At 38.5% G+C, this 13915-nt stretch overlaps 1 protein-coding gene across 1 annotated transcript in view; it reads right to left on the bottom strand.

Moving 5' to 3' along the window:
- Positions 1 to 13915, bottom strand: part of adam10a (ADAM metallopeptidase domain 10a) — a 30610-nt gene that overhangs the window by 2991 nt on the left and 13704 nt on the right. Inside the window, exons 3-15 of the mRNA XM_030718655.1 lie at positions 13174 to 13292; positions 10602 to 10760; positions 6499 to 6599; positions 6008 to 6169; positions 4959 to 5051; positions 4416 to 4599; positions 1696 to 1859; positions 1382 to 1565; positions 1100 to 1250; positions 799 to 982; positions 597 to 708; positions 264 to 484; positions 6 to 132 (exon numbers count right to left, since the gene is read on the bottom strand). Coding sequence (XP_030574515.1) covers positions 6 to 132; positions 264 to 484; positions 597 to 708; positions 799 to 982; positions 1100 to 1250; positions 1382 to 1565; positions 1696 to 1859; positions 4416 to 4599; positions 4959 to 5051; positions 6008 to 6169; positions 6499 to 6599; positions 10602 to 10760; positions 13174 to 13292 — 1961 coding nt within the window. The remainder of the gene's footprint in view (positions 1 to 5; positions 133 to 263; positions 485 to 596; positions 709 to 798; positions 983 to 1099; positions 1251 to 1381; positions 1566 to 1695; positions 1860 to 4415; positions 4600 to 4958; positions 5052 to 6007; positions 6170 to 6498; positions 6600 to 10601; positions 10761 to 13173; positions 13293 to 13915) is intronic.

Below are 13915 nucleotides of genomic sequence, written 5' to 3'. Positions count from 1 at the left end.
CGTACCCGGCAGTGGCTTTGGTGGAGGAAGCTTGGGGTTGCTGCTGGGTGTGTGGACGCTGCAGATCTTGATGAAGCCAGCCATTAGCATAATAAGAGCAATGCCCATCAACAGCACTGCCCACCAGTGTTTCTGAATGGCAAGGAAAATAATAAAAGACATTTAAATACATCCAAGAATCATGCATTTGCTACTATGTTTACAGACCTTTGTCGCTGAACTCACAGGAGAGTTGCTATACATTCTTACAGTGAGAAACTCACCACTATCCAGTCTGCAACACTGCTATAAAATTCGGCATCAAAGATGGCTTTCTTTAGCCTTGCAAGAGGCCCATCTGCATCCACCAGACGACACTTCATGAACACATCACAGTATCCTTTGAAGTCATTGCAGGGTGAGCCAGGCTGCAGCGTCACCACCTTCTTATTGAAGTATCGGGCCCACCTATCTGAGCCTGTGCTGCTACAGGTGTTGGGTTTCACTGAGGGCAGAAAGAAAGGAAGTGACATCTATATTACCAAGAACAACTTTTAATTGCAACGATGTGCTCAGTGATTGTATATTTTGATGTGTATATATAGTCAGTCACTCACTTTTCTCTTGGCAGCACACATGGCACAGTTCAGCTGCCTCATCCTTGCCTTCCTCCTTGGCACAGATACATACCTCCAGTCCGTGCTTTTCACAAAGGGAACCAGTGCAGGCCTTTCCCAAAAAAGAAAGCAAACCTTTTAACTTAGGATTCAAACTCACAAAGTGGGAAAACCAGACACATGGCCGATAATATTAGCATACCCCATTGATGCAAACTTGTGTATCTTTATGGCAAGAGGTGTTATTGGGCTTTGGCGCTGAGGTAGGACACAGAGCAGTACGTCCATTGCACCAGCCCTGCAGGGCACACTCAGATTCTGGTCTGCACTCCTCATCAGACATCTTGAAAGTACATTGCGGTGTGCAGCATGGGCCTTGGCTGGGACTGCGTAAAGAAAAATAAAATCATGCAATCAAAAGTCAAACAAATGTTATCCCATTAACAGCTGTGTTCTGTGCTTGTTAATGATACCACAATTAACAGTGCAACACAAAATCTTACCTGCAGGCTTTGCCAGGTTTACGTTTACACTTCTGGCCCTCCTCTGAATCGGCGCTGTAGCAGCATTGCTCTTTACACTGGTCGTTATAGCCACAGTCACACTCCTCACCCTCTTCCACTAGACCATTACCACAGATAGGATGGCCAGACTCTGTACACATAGAAACAAAAGATTAACAGAGAATTTCTCATTCTCTTACACACAAATACACAGACACACACAGACACGCACTCACAGAACTTACATATAGGAAACGGATTTGATCATAAGAGAGAATTTACCTAAAAAGCAGCTGTCTTTCTTCACTTTCAGAACAGCGCTTATATTGCCTATGCTGCAGATTGAGAACTTGTTATTGTTGAGCCTGTCCCCTGATGTGGCTCTGGCATACATAATGTAGTTCCCTTTCTCCTTTTGTCCCTGCTCCTTAGACTCTCCAGGGGTGCATACGAGCCCAGAGTCATGCTGTAAAATAGTAGGCAAGCAAAAGAGAAAGGGCAGAGCCTTGTAAGAGAAAGCTCCACAGAATAAACACAGCTTGGCAAGAGAAAGTAGGCTACTGGCAAAGGCCATTGTTTTAAATAATAGTACTTACAGGAGAGCCAAAGTTGTGTCCAACCTCATGAGCAAAGGTGATGTGTGACACCTTAGGAGGGACATGTGAGGCATAGTTCTGCACAGTGATGATACCGGTGTTCAGAGACTTTTTCTTCCCATCTGAGAACAGTTTGTTCCTCTCACAAATTCCCCCAGAGCTTCCTGTGGTAAAAATAAGAGTGCAATGCATTATCACACTATTTTCAGAGAGAAGGAAATTTTTATTTTAAAGACAGATTGACTCTAACCGATTAATGAGAAACAAGCAAGAGATGACTCTACTGCAACCAAAAGCGTATTTATTTGTTCATGTGGCAGAAGTTGTCAAGAACTGAAGCTGAACCCTGCAGCCAGAGGGGTACACTACGAATAGATTTTGACACAGCCAGGCTCTTTTTGCATTAGCTGGCTCAACAAAACTTGCATCACAACAGTGTTTATCACCGTTCTCTGTTAACTCAGGCTTTCTGAGCATACTCACATAAAAAAAAGGCATTTCACACATCATATGACTCTTCTGCACAAAATTATCCCTGTGAGTGCCGCTTACTCCAATTAGGAACAGAAATATGTGAATAATATCTAAAAATAACAGCAAATATATTAATCTTAGACTTTAATGCACAGACCAATAAAATAAACATTTTAATTTGAGTTAATTACTTTAAGTGTGCTCTCAGTGCTGCTGTTTATTTCTAATGAGACAGCTGCACATTAGAGTTCTGAAACTTCAAACTGTATCCATTTAAATATTAAATGTTATCAACCCACAGCCTAATCAATGAGTGAATCACTTTAGTTTGTCAGCAGATCAGTGAAATAATTTTACTAATCAAACAGGTATTCTTGGTGTGTGTTCTGTGTTCTAGTAGCTGCAATTCCAGCAGTTAAAAGAGACTTAGCAGCAGACCAGAATCAAGTATAACAACATTTATACATTTTCTGCATCACCAACTGAATACACAGGCATAAACGCACATTCCAGTAACAATGCGATGCACAATTTGCGCTTTTAGTTTACAGCTGGATTTCATTCCTGATATTGGTAAGGTACAGTTTAACAACTTCCACACATAAAACGTATTCCCCCAGCAAAAAAAATCACACTTAAAACAAGCTATAAATAAAAGTATAAGTGAAAATATGGCACTTCCAGACAATTTTAAACTGACACTCAGAACATAGCCTGCTCACAAGCAGGTTATGTGTTCAGCCTAAGTTACCACAGTGATTTAGCAAGGTGAAAAGACAGTTTCATGACTCAGAAAACTCTGAATTGAAGCCTGCTAACCATTGGGCTTGCTTTATAGTACACCCCCCTGGTCTTGCGCAGGTTCATAGTAGTGGGGCATACAGATGCTGGTAATTTCTACAGGAGAAGCTTTTTAACAGCAAGGGTAACTGCTCCACGATTAATGACAAACAACTCACAATACTCACTAAACCATAAACTACAGTAATAGTTTATGGTTTATTGGTTACTTGCATACCAATTCAACCAATATATGAACCAAGTCTTATATAGTTTTTCCAATAAATTAAGACATATATGGGGGAAAAATGATTTAAAATCTGCAGAAGTATAATCTAAAACAGCATGAATCATCTGTAAGTCTGTATGTAAGATATCTGACCCCTTAAGTTTTTTTGCTTTATTTGCATGTTAAACTATCTAAAATTAAAATTTACCAAAAAAAGAACAACATTGGTGAAACACTGAAAACCACTTGCAATTATGCTTAACAACAAGCACAACTCCAGTCCTGCTGTGATACCCATTATCCAGAAATCAGGAGACAGCTTCCAGCTACGCAGAAACATGAGACCGAAGTACTTCAAGCAATAACAATGTGTCCATTCTGTGTAAGTGAGCATGAGAATGACTGCACATCACACACAGTGCACGCATACTTTATGCGTGTAGACCCTGCACTGAATCCACCTATAACATCTAGTCACATGAAATAACACATTAGTAGCACTTCACTAGTATGCCTGAAAGTCATTTTTAGACTTTCTTTATTTAATCAATCACCACACAGCTCACTGCAACCAATCTATTCTCCATGCCTCATACTCTATCAATTCTTTCAGCTTACTGCTTTGCTAATATGCCAGTATCGATCGTCTGGGTTTGTAGCTGTATTCTTCGTGTTGAAATGGTATCCCAGTTAATTCAAAGGGAGAGGAAAGAAGCGGCTAACACATCAATCAATTACAAATGTGAGGAAAAAGCCAGTTCATATAAGATATCTGTAGGAAGACCACAGCATGAATTCAGACAGGACAGAGAGGCATTCTTACTGGCATACATCGTGTTTTAAAACATGACAAACATATTTTCTCATATTCAAAAATATAAAAAAAACAGTACAGTTCTTAAAATAAATACCCATCTGTGCAGATTCTGATGGTCTCCAAGGATTGCCAGAATATAAACATTAATTATTTGATCTGGTTCCTCTGCTCACCACAGAAATTCTATAACTACTGAAACTCAGATCTGGGGTCTTAAGCCAAAGTGATTTAAAAAAAAAAAAAAATGATCAGACTAATCAAAAATGTGTAGTATATTGGATAGCCGGCAAGAGATGATTGTAGCAAAAACAGAATTGTTAATCAAGTGGCTGTGTTAGAAAGCACACCGCCACTTTAAATGCTTCTGAGCAATACAGGAAGTCACTACCAGAGCTGTTTGTGTGTGTGCTTGGTACCAACCTGAGGGAGCCCCAACCCATGCCAAGCCAAGCACGCCATCATCAAAGTCCCTGTCGGTGAAGACGTAGGCCAGGCAGTAGTCATTGTGGTTCTGCTCAGAGTTGAGCTCCAAAAACTTCTCCACTCCAATGTTGGCAAAGCGAAAAGGATTGCTGCTGACTCTTTCATCCTCTGTGGTATTGATCTGTGTGAATGAGTTAAACAATCACATGGAAAAGTAAGAAAACAAAAAACCTTACACTGATGGTAGAAATTAAAGTTTAGAATAAATCCTTGGCAAGTAGACAGATTTAAAACATCAGCAGGTTGATCTCCTTCAGGTCAGTTATTAATGATGGGAAATTACATCTGGTACTTGGTATTAAACTATTTCTGCATCCAGACTGGTTAGTACTGACATGTACCTCCACAAATTAATTACTTCTAACATAGTAAATAGTAATAAACAACCTTGTTCTGCAGCATGGGGCATATGTTAAGACTTTAAATGGTGGCTGGCTTCCACCTGAGGGTTCATACACTAAATGTCAAGATCAAACTCACCCTGATCCTTTTAACCATAAAGCTGATGTTTCGTATGCCCATGAAGTCCGTGCCCTGGTAAATGGAGTCAATAGCCTTCACATGGCTGGAGATCTGCAGAGTATGATTGTTTAGATTAGCAGTAACACAAGTACAGCAGTGGGAAAGAAAAAAAATAAAATCATATCACAAGTGAATCAGAATCAGAATCAGACAGTGAATTGACTGTTCAATTTGGAAAAACAGCAGAAAAACATGGTGAGTCATTCCAAAAGAAAAAAAAAAATACAGGTTACCATATCTGTATAAATTACCAGCTACTAGAATAATGCTGCAAGAATATACCGCATAAGTGCAGGGGGGCATAACAGCCACCAGGTTTGACTTTGTGGTCAGCTATAAAAGGCTAATGCATTCATATATTTAGCATTAGGTTTGTTTGAAATATGGTCATTTATTTAAGTGCACACATATACAAATGTGTTTCCAAAAAAACAAAACACTGGAGCATGAGTAAAGGATTAAGAACAATTGTACAGCTAAATTTATTAAAAATATGAATAACAGATTAGAAATTGAAAATTCTGGCTGTTTTGTCTTTAATTTCATTTCACCAGAGATGCACAGTTGTGACTAAATACAGAATCAAATGCTTAAATCTGCAGGTAAACTGTCACATTGTACTCAAAGGAATGTATAGCTGATTTTCTCAAGGATCTGCAATGCATGGGAAAATATTAGCCAAATTATTGTATGGCCCGGCAATTTTATAGGAGTTTATCCTTAACTTTTCAGCAGCTACTCCAATGTCAGGATGCAATGGCATCAAGCTCAGCAAGTTAGTCCAAAAATACCTCTCCACAGCAATGTTTTTATTTGGTGGTCCAGCACCACACAGTCACTGGGATCACATGTATTGTAAATGAGGCAGCAGCTAAAATCAGGGACCGGGGTGAGCTGACCCTTGGAATCACAGGTGGCATAGCAGTGTAATGCTAATCAGCACATAAGCAAGCCAGGCGTTGAAGAATCTTTCTTTTAAAGAATTCATATACTGTATTTACTCATACCTGAGCAAGGACAGCCTCTCTTGTACCATAGTACTTGAAGAAGAAGTGGTCAGTCTGGATGTAGAGCTGGCAGGTGTTTTTTTCTTTACCTGCTGCTCTCTTCTTTCTCAGAATGACAGGACCATCCTCAGAGCCCTTGTCATCCAACTCATGTGTCACACCCTGTACCAAAAAAAAAAAAAAACGGATGGTTAAACCTATCTCTTCATCCAAATAATGTGCTAATAACAGTCCTTTTCCGTAATGACTATTCATATTCTGCAAGCATGATTCAATAGCATGAGGGAAAATAAGGAGACCCCCTGCTCTGAAGACATTAAAATATTTTTATCCAAAAAATTCCTTGGGAAAAAGTTTATATTGCATTTTTTTAAAAAAGGTCCAACGCTGCAACACTGCTATTACTAACGATGTAAGATATGTTTAAAATGAGATCTTTTCATCTGTAAGTTTGAAGCACGGGCAGGGATCTTGTTTTTGATGATACTTACTTTGGCTGGCTCTTCTACTGCTGACACCTGGTACTTCTTCATCCTCTCAAAAACAGAGTGGTCAGCACAGCCACCTGCTGAACCATACTTATGAGGGTAATCTGTCAGATAGAAGGAGAGAACAATCATCTTGAGTATCTTTCACCATATCCATTTAGAACTGTGTGTGGTTGGAGGAGCTGAATCAGTGCGACTCATATTAACTAACAGTCCACATCATGAAGGATGAGGCTCATCTGTCTCTACAAATCCTAAGAAACATGAGTTATCTTCCTCTGTCTGTATTTATCTTTATTTCAACATTCAGTCTAAGCAGAGAAAGGAATTACGCATGACCTGGCTCCGCTAGTTACAAAATCTGTGCAAACAAGTCGCTTTTCCAATTTATTAAGAAAACCAGGACACGAAATTGTTACAATCTGGCTTAAAAGACACAACATAAAGTGAAAAATTACACCAAAGTTTGTAGAACCATTGGTTTTATTTTAAATGACTAAATAATCTCAGCTAAAAATGACAGCGAAGAGAGCATGATGAGGTCTTGTGAGAAACTGTGTCTACCCTCCAAGCTATGGACTTTGTCCAGAACACCACTGCAAGGAGATCAGGGGTCACACAAGGGCATAACCAAATGTCAAACACCACAATCATGCTGCAGCCATGGAAAAGAAATCTGCACATACTTACATTCACAGTCTCCAGTGCATTCATAATGTAATTTTCTGTTTTAGTATCAACAATATACACTACATTTTGGATCTACCTCTCTGAAAACAGTTCAACACTGATTGAAGCCTCATGAAATGTTGGATTTAAATGTTTCCACAAATCATTAAAGAAACCATTACAGATACAAACAAAACCACTAATATTAGAAGTCTAACATATTTTCTAAATGTCTTACAGTCATTCAGAAAAGAGATCCGTCCTCTCCTGTTTGAACTTGCTGAAAAGACTGAATACAGTGTGTGCAATGCGCTTTTGATTTTTTTTTTTTTTTGTTTCCCCCAGAGAAAGTCGTCTTTGTCCTAACAGTGAATGGTGTCTCATTCAACTGCTAATCAAAAGGCTTTTGCAGTTTGGACAGAAGAAAAAAGCTTAATAGAAAAGCCAAATAAGGAGTGAGGGCTTGCCTGGTCTTTCACTGATACCTGCACCAAGGAGGAAACAAATTGTACAGAAAACCTGACACAGAAAGTTTCCCAGTTTGTTATAAGCAGTGATTAAACTCTGACCAATACAGTAGGAAGAGTAGCGATTCTTATGAACTGTAGATGGGTGGACAGGTGGACAGATGGATGCCTCATCATGACCTAAGCTCCAGTCCTTCGACCAGATGAGTTAATCAAAAATGTCACCTAAATATCTTAAAACAAGGAAGATACATTCCAGCTATCTTAAAGAAAATGCTCAGAGAAGTTTTAAGAATATGTCTGATGAATACATGTTTAAGTTTTAATATTTATCTAGAATAGAATATCATAGAATATCTTATTTTATCTTTCAATCAAATGCAATCAAATGCAGATGATAGCAGGGACTACATGAAAGTTCCTTTTTTGTCTATACACTGGATTCCATGAAGGGTAGCAGTAAAAGTGCGTTAATGAGTACATCCACACAAGCTGATGTGCTACTTCAGTCTTGATTAGCAATGATGAGTAGGGATGCAGAAAAACAAAAAAAAAAAAAAAACAGGCCAATCAGAGCTGATTGGTGCTGTAACAGGTAGGGATGAAGGACGATTTAATGAAAGCCGACATAAGCTTAAAAAAATTCCAGTTCCACTTGATGTTTCCAAGGAGCTTTAAGAAGTCCTCAATTCTTCTGTACAAACTGCAATCAAAAATTTCTGTGACTGCACCTCATTAAAATTTGGCAGTTAGCTCCTTGAGGGTAGTTTTCTTACACAATTCCCAGCACTTCTGATACATTTGGACTGCTCCCTGGAAGTTCTCCTCTGACCACTGAGATTTCACCACGGCATACAAACTCATGCTGAGAGAAAAATCAACTTCTTTGTCAAACTGGCCTGATTTTTTTTGAGGATGAACACTAATGAGGAAAGCTAGGTCTCCAGCTTTGATCCAAACACAGCAACCAGTTTTTAATGGGAGAAAAGTGGTGCATTCAGGGCAGAAGTGCAACAAGGAGCAAGTTCATTATTTACTATGACATTCACACAGCCTGTGAGCTGTGAATTAGTCCCCCTAGGTCAGACTCTAAATGCTGTTCTACTGTAACGTTCTGGAAAACTGAGTGCAGACCTAACCTAATCTGCGACTGAGCACTGAAAAATTGCTTCAACAGTTTCCTTGCCAAAATTACTGTTGCTCACCTTCAGCCATATTCGCCAGATCTGACAACCAGCGACATCTATCTCTGCTGTTTTAAAACTGGTGGAGGATGTATCACATCTCAAATGTGAACCTGAGGTGGTCAGAATGTTTTGAGTGGTGGCTCGCTACACGAGGAGACAGCCCTGATTGAGATAATAGGCAAAACCAAGAGCAGTTCTGGCTTGTTTTTTTTGTTTGTTTTTTTTTTAATGGGTGTACTTGCTGAACATTTATATTGTACCATTTGTTGGTTACATTTTTCCAAAGGGCTCCGTCTATCTCATTAGCAATAGAATGTCATGCTCCTGCTGTTAGCACATGAATTCAACATATCAGTAATCACACTTTCAGACTTTAAGTACATGCAGTTCTAGATATATTTTCAAAAATTTCCTGCAGCAGTTTAAAATATATCCCTGTATATGTGTTTAAACATGTGTTTGTGTGTCCGCCTAAAGCCAGACTTCCTGCCTGTCTGCTAAATGTACCTCCTTAAAGCCCTTTTACATAGAGAGCAGCGTGCACTACGCTGCACTCTGAAACCCATTCTTTTCTATGCCTTGTACCGTGCAATAACAGTTTCCAGCTGCGTCGAGCAAAGTGCAGCATAGAGCAAGCTCCCAGGATGGAGAGCACTCATATGATATGATATATATTTGCGCAACCAACAGAAATGCATGGAGCAGGTGCATTTAGCACACTTGATGACCATGTGTGACCACCAAAAAAAAAAAAAAAAAAAAAACACACAGTACAGGCAGTGTGTTGTGGCCAGCTCAATGCGAATTTTGGGCCAGATTCTCAACCTAGTGGTCACTGCAGCGCATGCCTCTTCCAATGTGAAAGGGTCTTAAGGCTGGAATCCTAAGTTTCAACTTACTGAATTGTGTTTGACCACAACAACAACTTGGTTGACATTTACCTCTAAATATTTTCAGAATTGACCATTTTCATAGAAAACCCTGAGAAACTTGCAGTGTCCTGGTTCTACAGTATACCTCTGTAGCCTGACAATAGCAATGAATGTAATGCATGCCTGTTCTCCAATCCTGTTTGCAATGTAGATACTGAACATCCTGTCCATGGCCCAGGACCCTGAGCAAAATCCTGTAACTGCTAGTCTGTCAAACATAACCTTCACTCAGTTTTATCCTCATAGGAGTATGAAATATGCCTTTCAGGTTCCAATTTGGTCTAAATTTTCTAATAACAGTGCTATTTGGAGAGCACAGCCACACATACTCTGATCAAATGTCATTTATTTAAAACATTATCAGCATGCAATACACTCTCACATTTTGAAACAGCTGGTGTGCTACACAAATGGGTTCATTTAGGCATTTCCCTAACTGAGATTAAGGAGGAGGAAGATGTTTGTCACTGTTTAATGGGCCCCCAACAGCCTAAGGCCCCAAGCATTTGCCTGGCATGCCAATTTAAAATCTTGTGGTGTGGTGGAATTAAAAAAAAAAAAAAAAAAAAAAAAAGGAACAGCTTCAGCTTTCCCTTTGAAATAAAAAAAAAAAATGTAACAGATTCTTCCTTTGTGTATTTGACATTTCTTCACCAAGTTTATGAAATTTGGTGGCGCTATTTGATTCTGTAAATTTCTTCATCTTTAGTCACAGAATTACTATAAATAAATGTTTCAGACTTTCTCTGTAAAAACTCCTACCTAGCTTACTACCATTTGTCCAACAAGCTCGATGTATTGGTAACTATACTGACCTGAAGAACACAGATATAAATGTAGTGCCTACTTACTGATGTCATCTTCGTGATAAATGACAGAGTGGAAGGGCACATCCTTGTCCTGTAGGTATCTTTCTGAGGGTTCAACATAGTATGTTCCTTGGTGGGTTTTAATGAAACCCTCAAATCGCCCATCAATAACAGACCCATGCGTTAGTGTGCCCTTTTCACCTAAAAACACATAAGGGGAGGAGGGTGAGCAGATGAACACAAGTTTTATTTGTATAGCCCAGTATCACAAGACAAACATACCAAAGCAGACAAATAAACAACCAAACAAACCAAAGGTTTTAAAAAATATGAAACATACATGAAAATCTGTAAAACATGACAAAGCAAGAAGAGGAGAGAGAGAGGCAGGGAACAATATGAGGAAAGCATATAGAGATGTACTGATGATGATGATGATGATGAAGAAAGATAAAGAAGGCCAATGTGGTATTGATAGTAACAGGGTTTTCTGTGTGTTTGAGTTTCAGATTCTTGGTTAATATGAATTAGAGTCTCTGTTATTACTGTTATTCTAGATTTTGAAGTTTTGATTTTTGTGTTGTTTTTTTTTTTCTTGTTTTTTTAACTTTTGAATTCTCGCTTTCATTTCTTCATTATTCTAGTGAACTGCAAGTATTATTTGTGGTGATATTACGAATAAGTCTTTTATTCCTGTTTTTATTTTATGGTTATTCTAGCTGTAAGTTTCAGTTTTGTAGTCCTTTTAATTAAAGTCTTGGTTTTTATTTATGGCAGTTTTAGTTCACTGTCTGTTCCTCTGTGTGACTCATTTCTGTGTTAATGTATTGGTTCCCCTGTTCCCCATTCTGACATCTTGTTAAATGTTACTATTCACATCTGTATTTTCCCATTTCATCATTTTCTATTTTGCTTTGAAATATGTATCTGCAGCTTCAGCTGCAGCTTCAGCGGTATTAAATGGTCTGACAGCAAGTGAAGAATGAATATAAGAATTCAAACGTTGGCTTAGTCTACGTGCAAATTTGACGAAGTCCACAAGTACAAATAGGTATTCTGTTCTAGGATCATATATTAAAGCTTACAGATTAATAAAACTGTTTTAAACTTGTTTACAACCAAAGGGGGGTATCAAGAAATAAAGTTGTATATAAGAATATAGATTTATTACTGAAACTTAACAGGGAAACACAAAGACTTTCAATGCTCTCCACACACAGATGTCCGAGGAATCTTCCTCGCTGTTTACAGATAATCAATTGGTCAGCATTTCATAATTTCATACCTGATGACCCCTAATCTTGAACCTTACAGCATAAGTTAACATACCCTGGAAAGAAGCATTTGTAATACAGAAAACCCGCAGCTAAGCCTGAAGTTACCTGGATAAGTCCAAATCCTGCTTCACAGTACATGCCCCCGGACTTCATGGAGAATTTACTAATAATATTTGTATTTATCTTGGCAATATTTCAGGCAAAACTGATTGAGTTTGATTTAAACTGACTAAGCAACACAGATGTGAAAACACCCTTAGTCACATCATGTGCGATATTCCTGCTTTGTTTCCTGTTTGCTTCCTTGCCCCTTGTAATTTTTTGTACTTATCAGTAGTTAAAGTTTGTCTTCCACTGAATCTTCTGCATCCTGCATTTTCAGCCCACCACTCTACACACCAGACTGACAATTATTAAATGCAGCTACACTATTAAAAGTACCACTGTTCACGAGAATCATTTATCATTAGGATGGGAACGTGTTAAATGTGAGATTAAAGAGTTTCTTGAAATTACCGGCAGTGTTTGCTTCCTAAATATTTTAAGGTAGGCTATTCCAAAGTTTGGGGGCTTAAATGGCAAAAAGTATACTCTTTGAGGAATACTGGACAAAATATGACATACCACACTTTTTGTCTGTACTTAAAGTTTACAATTTCAACATAAGCAATATTGCTGGACTCTGACCGTGTAATTAAAAGTCTTTGGTCTAAATATTCAAGCAGTTGAGAAATGACCTGATCAATACACTCACAGTATGACTTAGAGCTGTATTTACATGTTCTATAATAAAATATACACAATTCTGGAATTGTTTTTGAGCTTATGTACAGGATATGTATCATAAACAACCTTAAGATATGTTATTTGATGGGTTTTATTTCCTTCGGAAGAAGGTTTGTTCGTATCAGCTCAGACCGGAGCTCTGCAGAAGTATACATCTCTGTTCCTTTTAAAGTGAAAAGCATTCACTAAATCACAAACAGCCTTGTTTTTTCCCCCCTCATGTTCATTTGAACTCTACTGGAAACAGGTAGCAGAAAGATGTCCGGAGAGGAAAGGGAATAAGAGCAGCAGGAAGAACTGGAAAAAGCTAAAAATAAGTCCTGTGTGATTTGTCCTGTGATTTCTTGAATACTTTACAACAGCAACATTTAAATTGTGAAATGAGAAGTCATTCAAAAGTTGATACAAAGAGAAAACAGTGTGAGATTTAAACTGAAAAATAAAAATGCTACAAATGGATCAGAGACGTTCCCTTAAAAGCAACTGTACTGAGGGGATGGTGTGTGCGGGGGAAGAGGAAAACAAAACACAACACAACACAAAAGACTTACCAAAAATTTCTCCACTGTAAATATGAGATGTATCAATGGGGTCCTCTGCTCCTGATGCATCAATGATGAGATCTGGAGCAAATAGTTTTGTATCCCTCTTCATCCGCAAGTTAAAATATCTAAAAGGAAGAATAGGAAACAATGTGCAATTAGAAGAAGTGTCTAACACCATTAACACCATGTGCAAACTTTAGATGTGGGCAATGTGAAACAGTCCTGCAGACAGTTTGACGCTTAAATTCTCAAAGCTGGCAGTGTTCATGCTCTCACTAGAGACCTTTACAATAAAAGGCCACAAACAGTGGAAAGCTGAGACAGGAAGCTGAGAAGACAGCCTCATTTACTTTCCTAAGGTTCACTACTCAGCTGTGCTAGCTGTTACTCAGTACTGCCACGAGGAAAACCCACATGAACATTACAAGTGCACCGCCACTTGTTTTTTGTTTTGTTTTGTTTTTTTATGTATTACTCTGAGTAGAAATTATGAGACTGATGTCAAAGACAAAAAGGCAAACGTCACATGCTATTCACATGAGACACTTCTGAGAAGCTGGTGGTTCTCAGCCTTAAGCAGTTCAGATGAAAACTCCTCCATACCAGAGTATAATAACTCCACATGACTCAGTATTACTTCATACTGAACCTTATATGGACTGAGACCTTTTCACTTTGGTATGTTTCCATAATCATCAGGGCGGCCAAAAACTGTTCATAGCAGAAAATTTTTGAAAACTTTAGTAAA

Source organism: Archocentrus centrarchus, chromosome 3 (genome assembly GCF_007364275.1).
Source record: "Archocentrus centrarchus isolate MPI-CPG fArcCen1 chromosome 3, fArcCen1, whole genome shotgun sequence".
Classification (NCBI taxonomy): Eukaryota; Metazoa; Chordata; class Actinopteri; order Cichliformes; family Cichlidae; genus Archocentrus; species Archocentrus centrarchus.
This window is presented reverse-complemented; position numbering and strand designations above follow the sequence as displayed.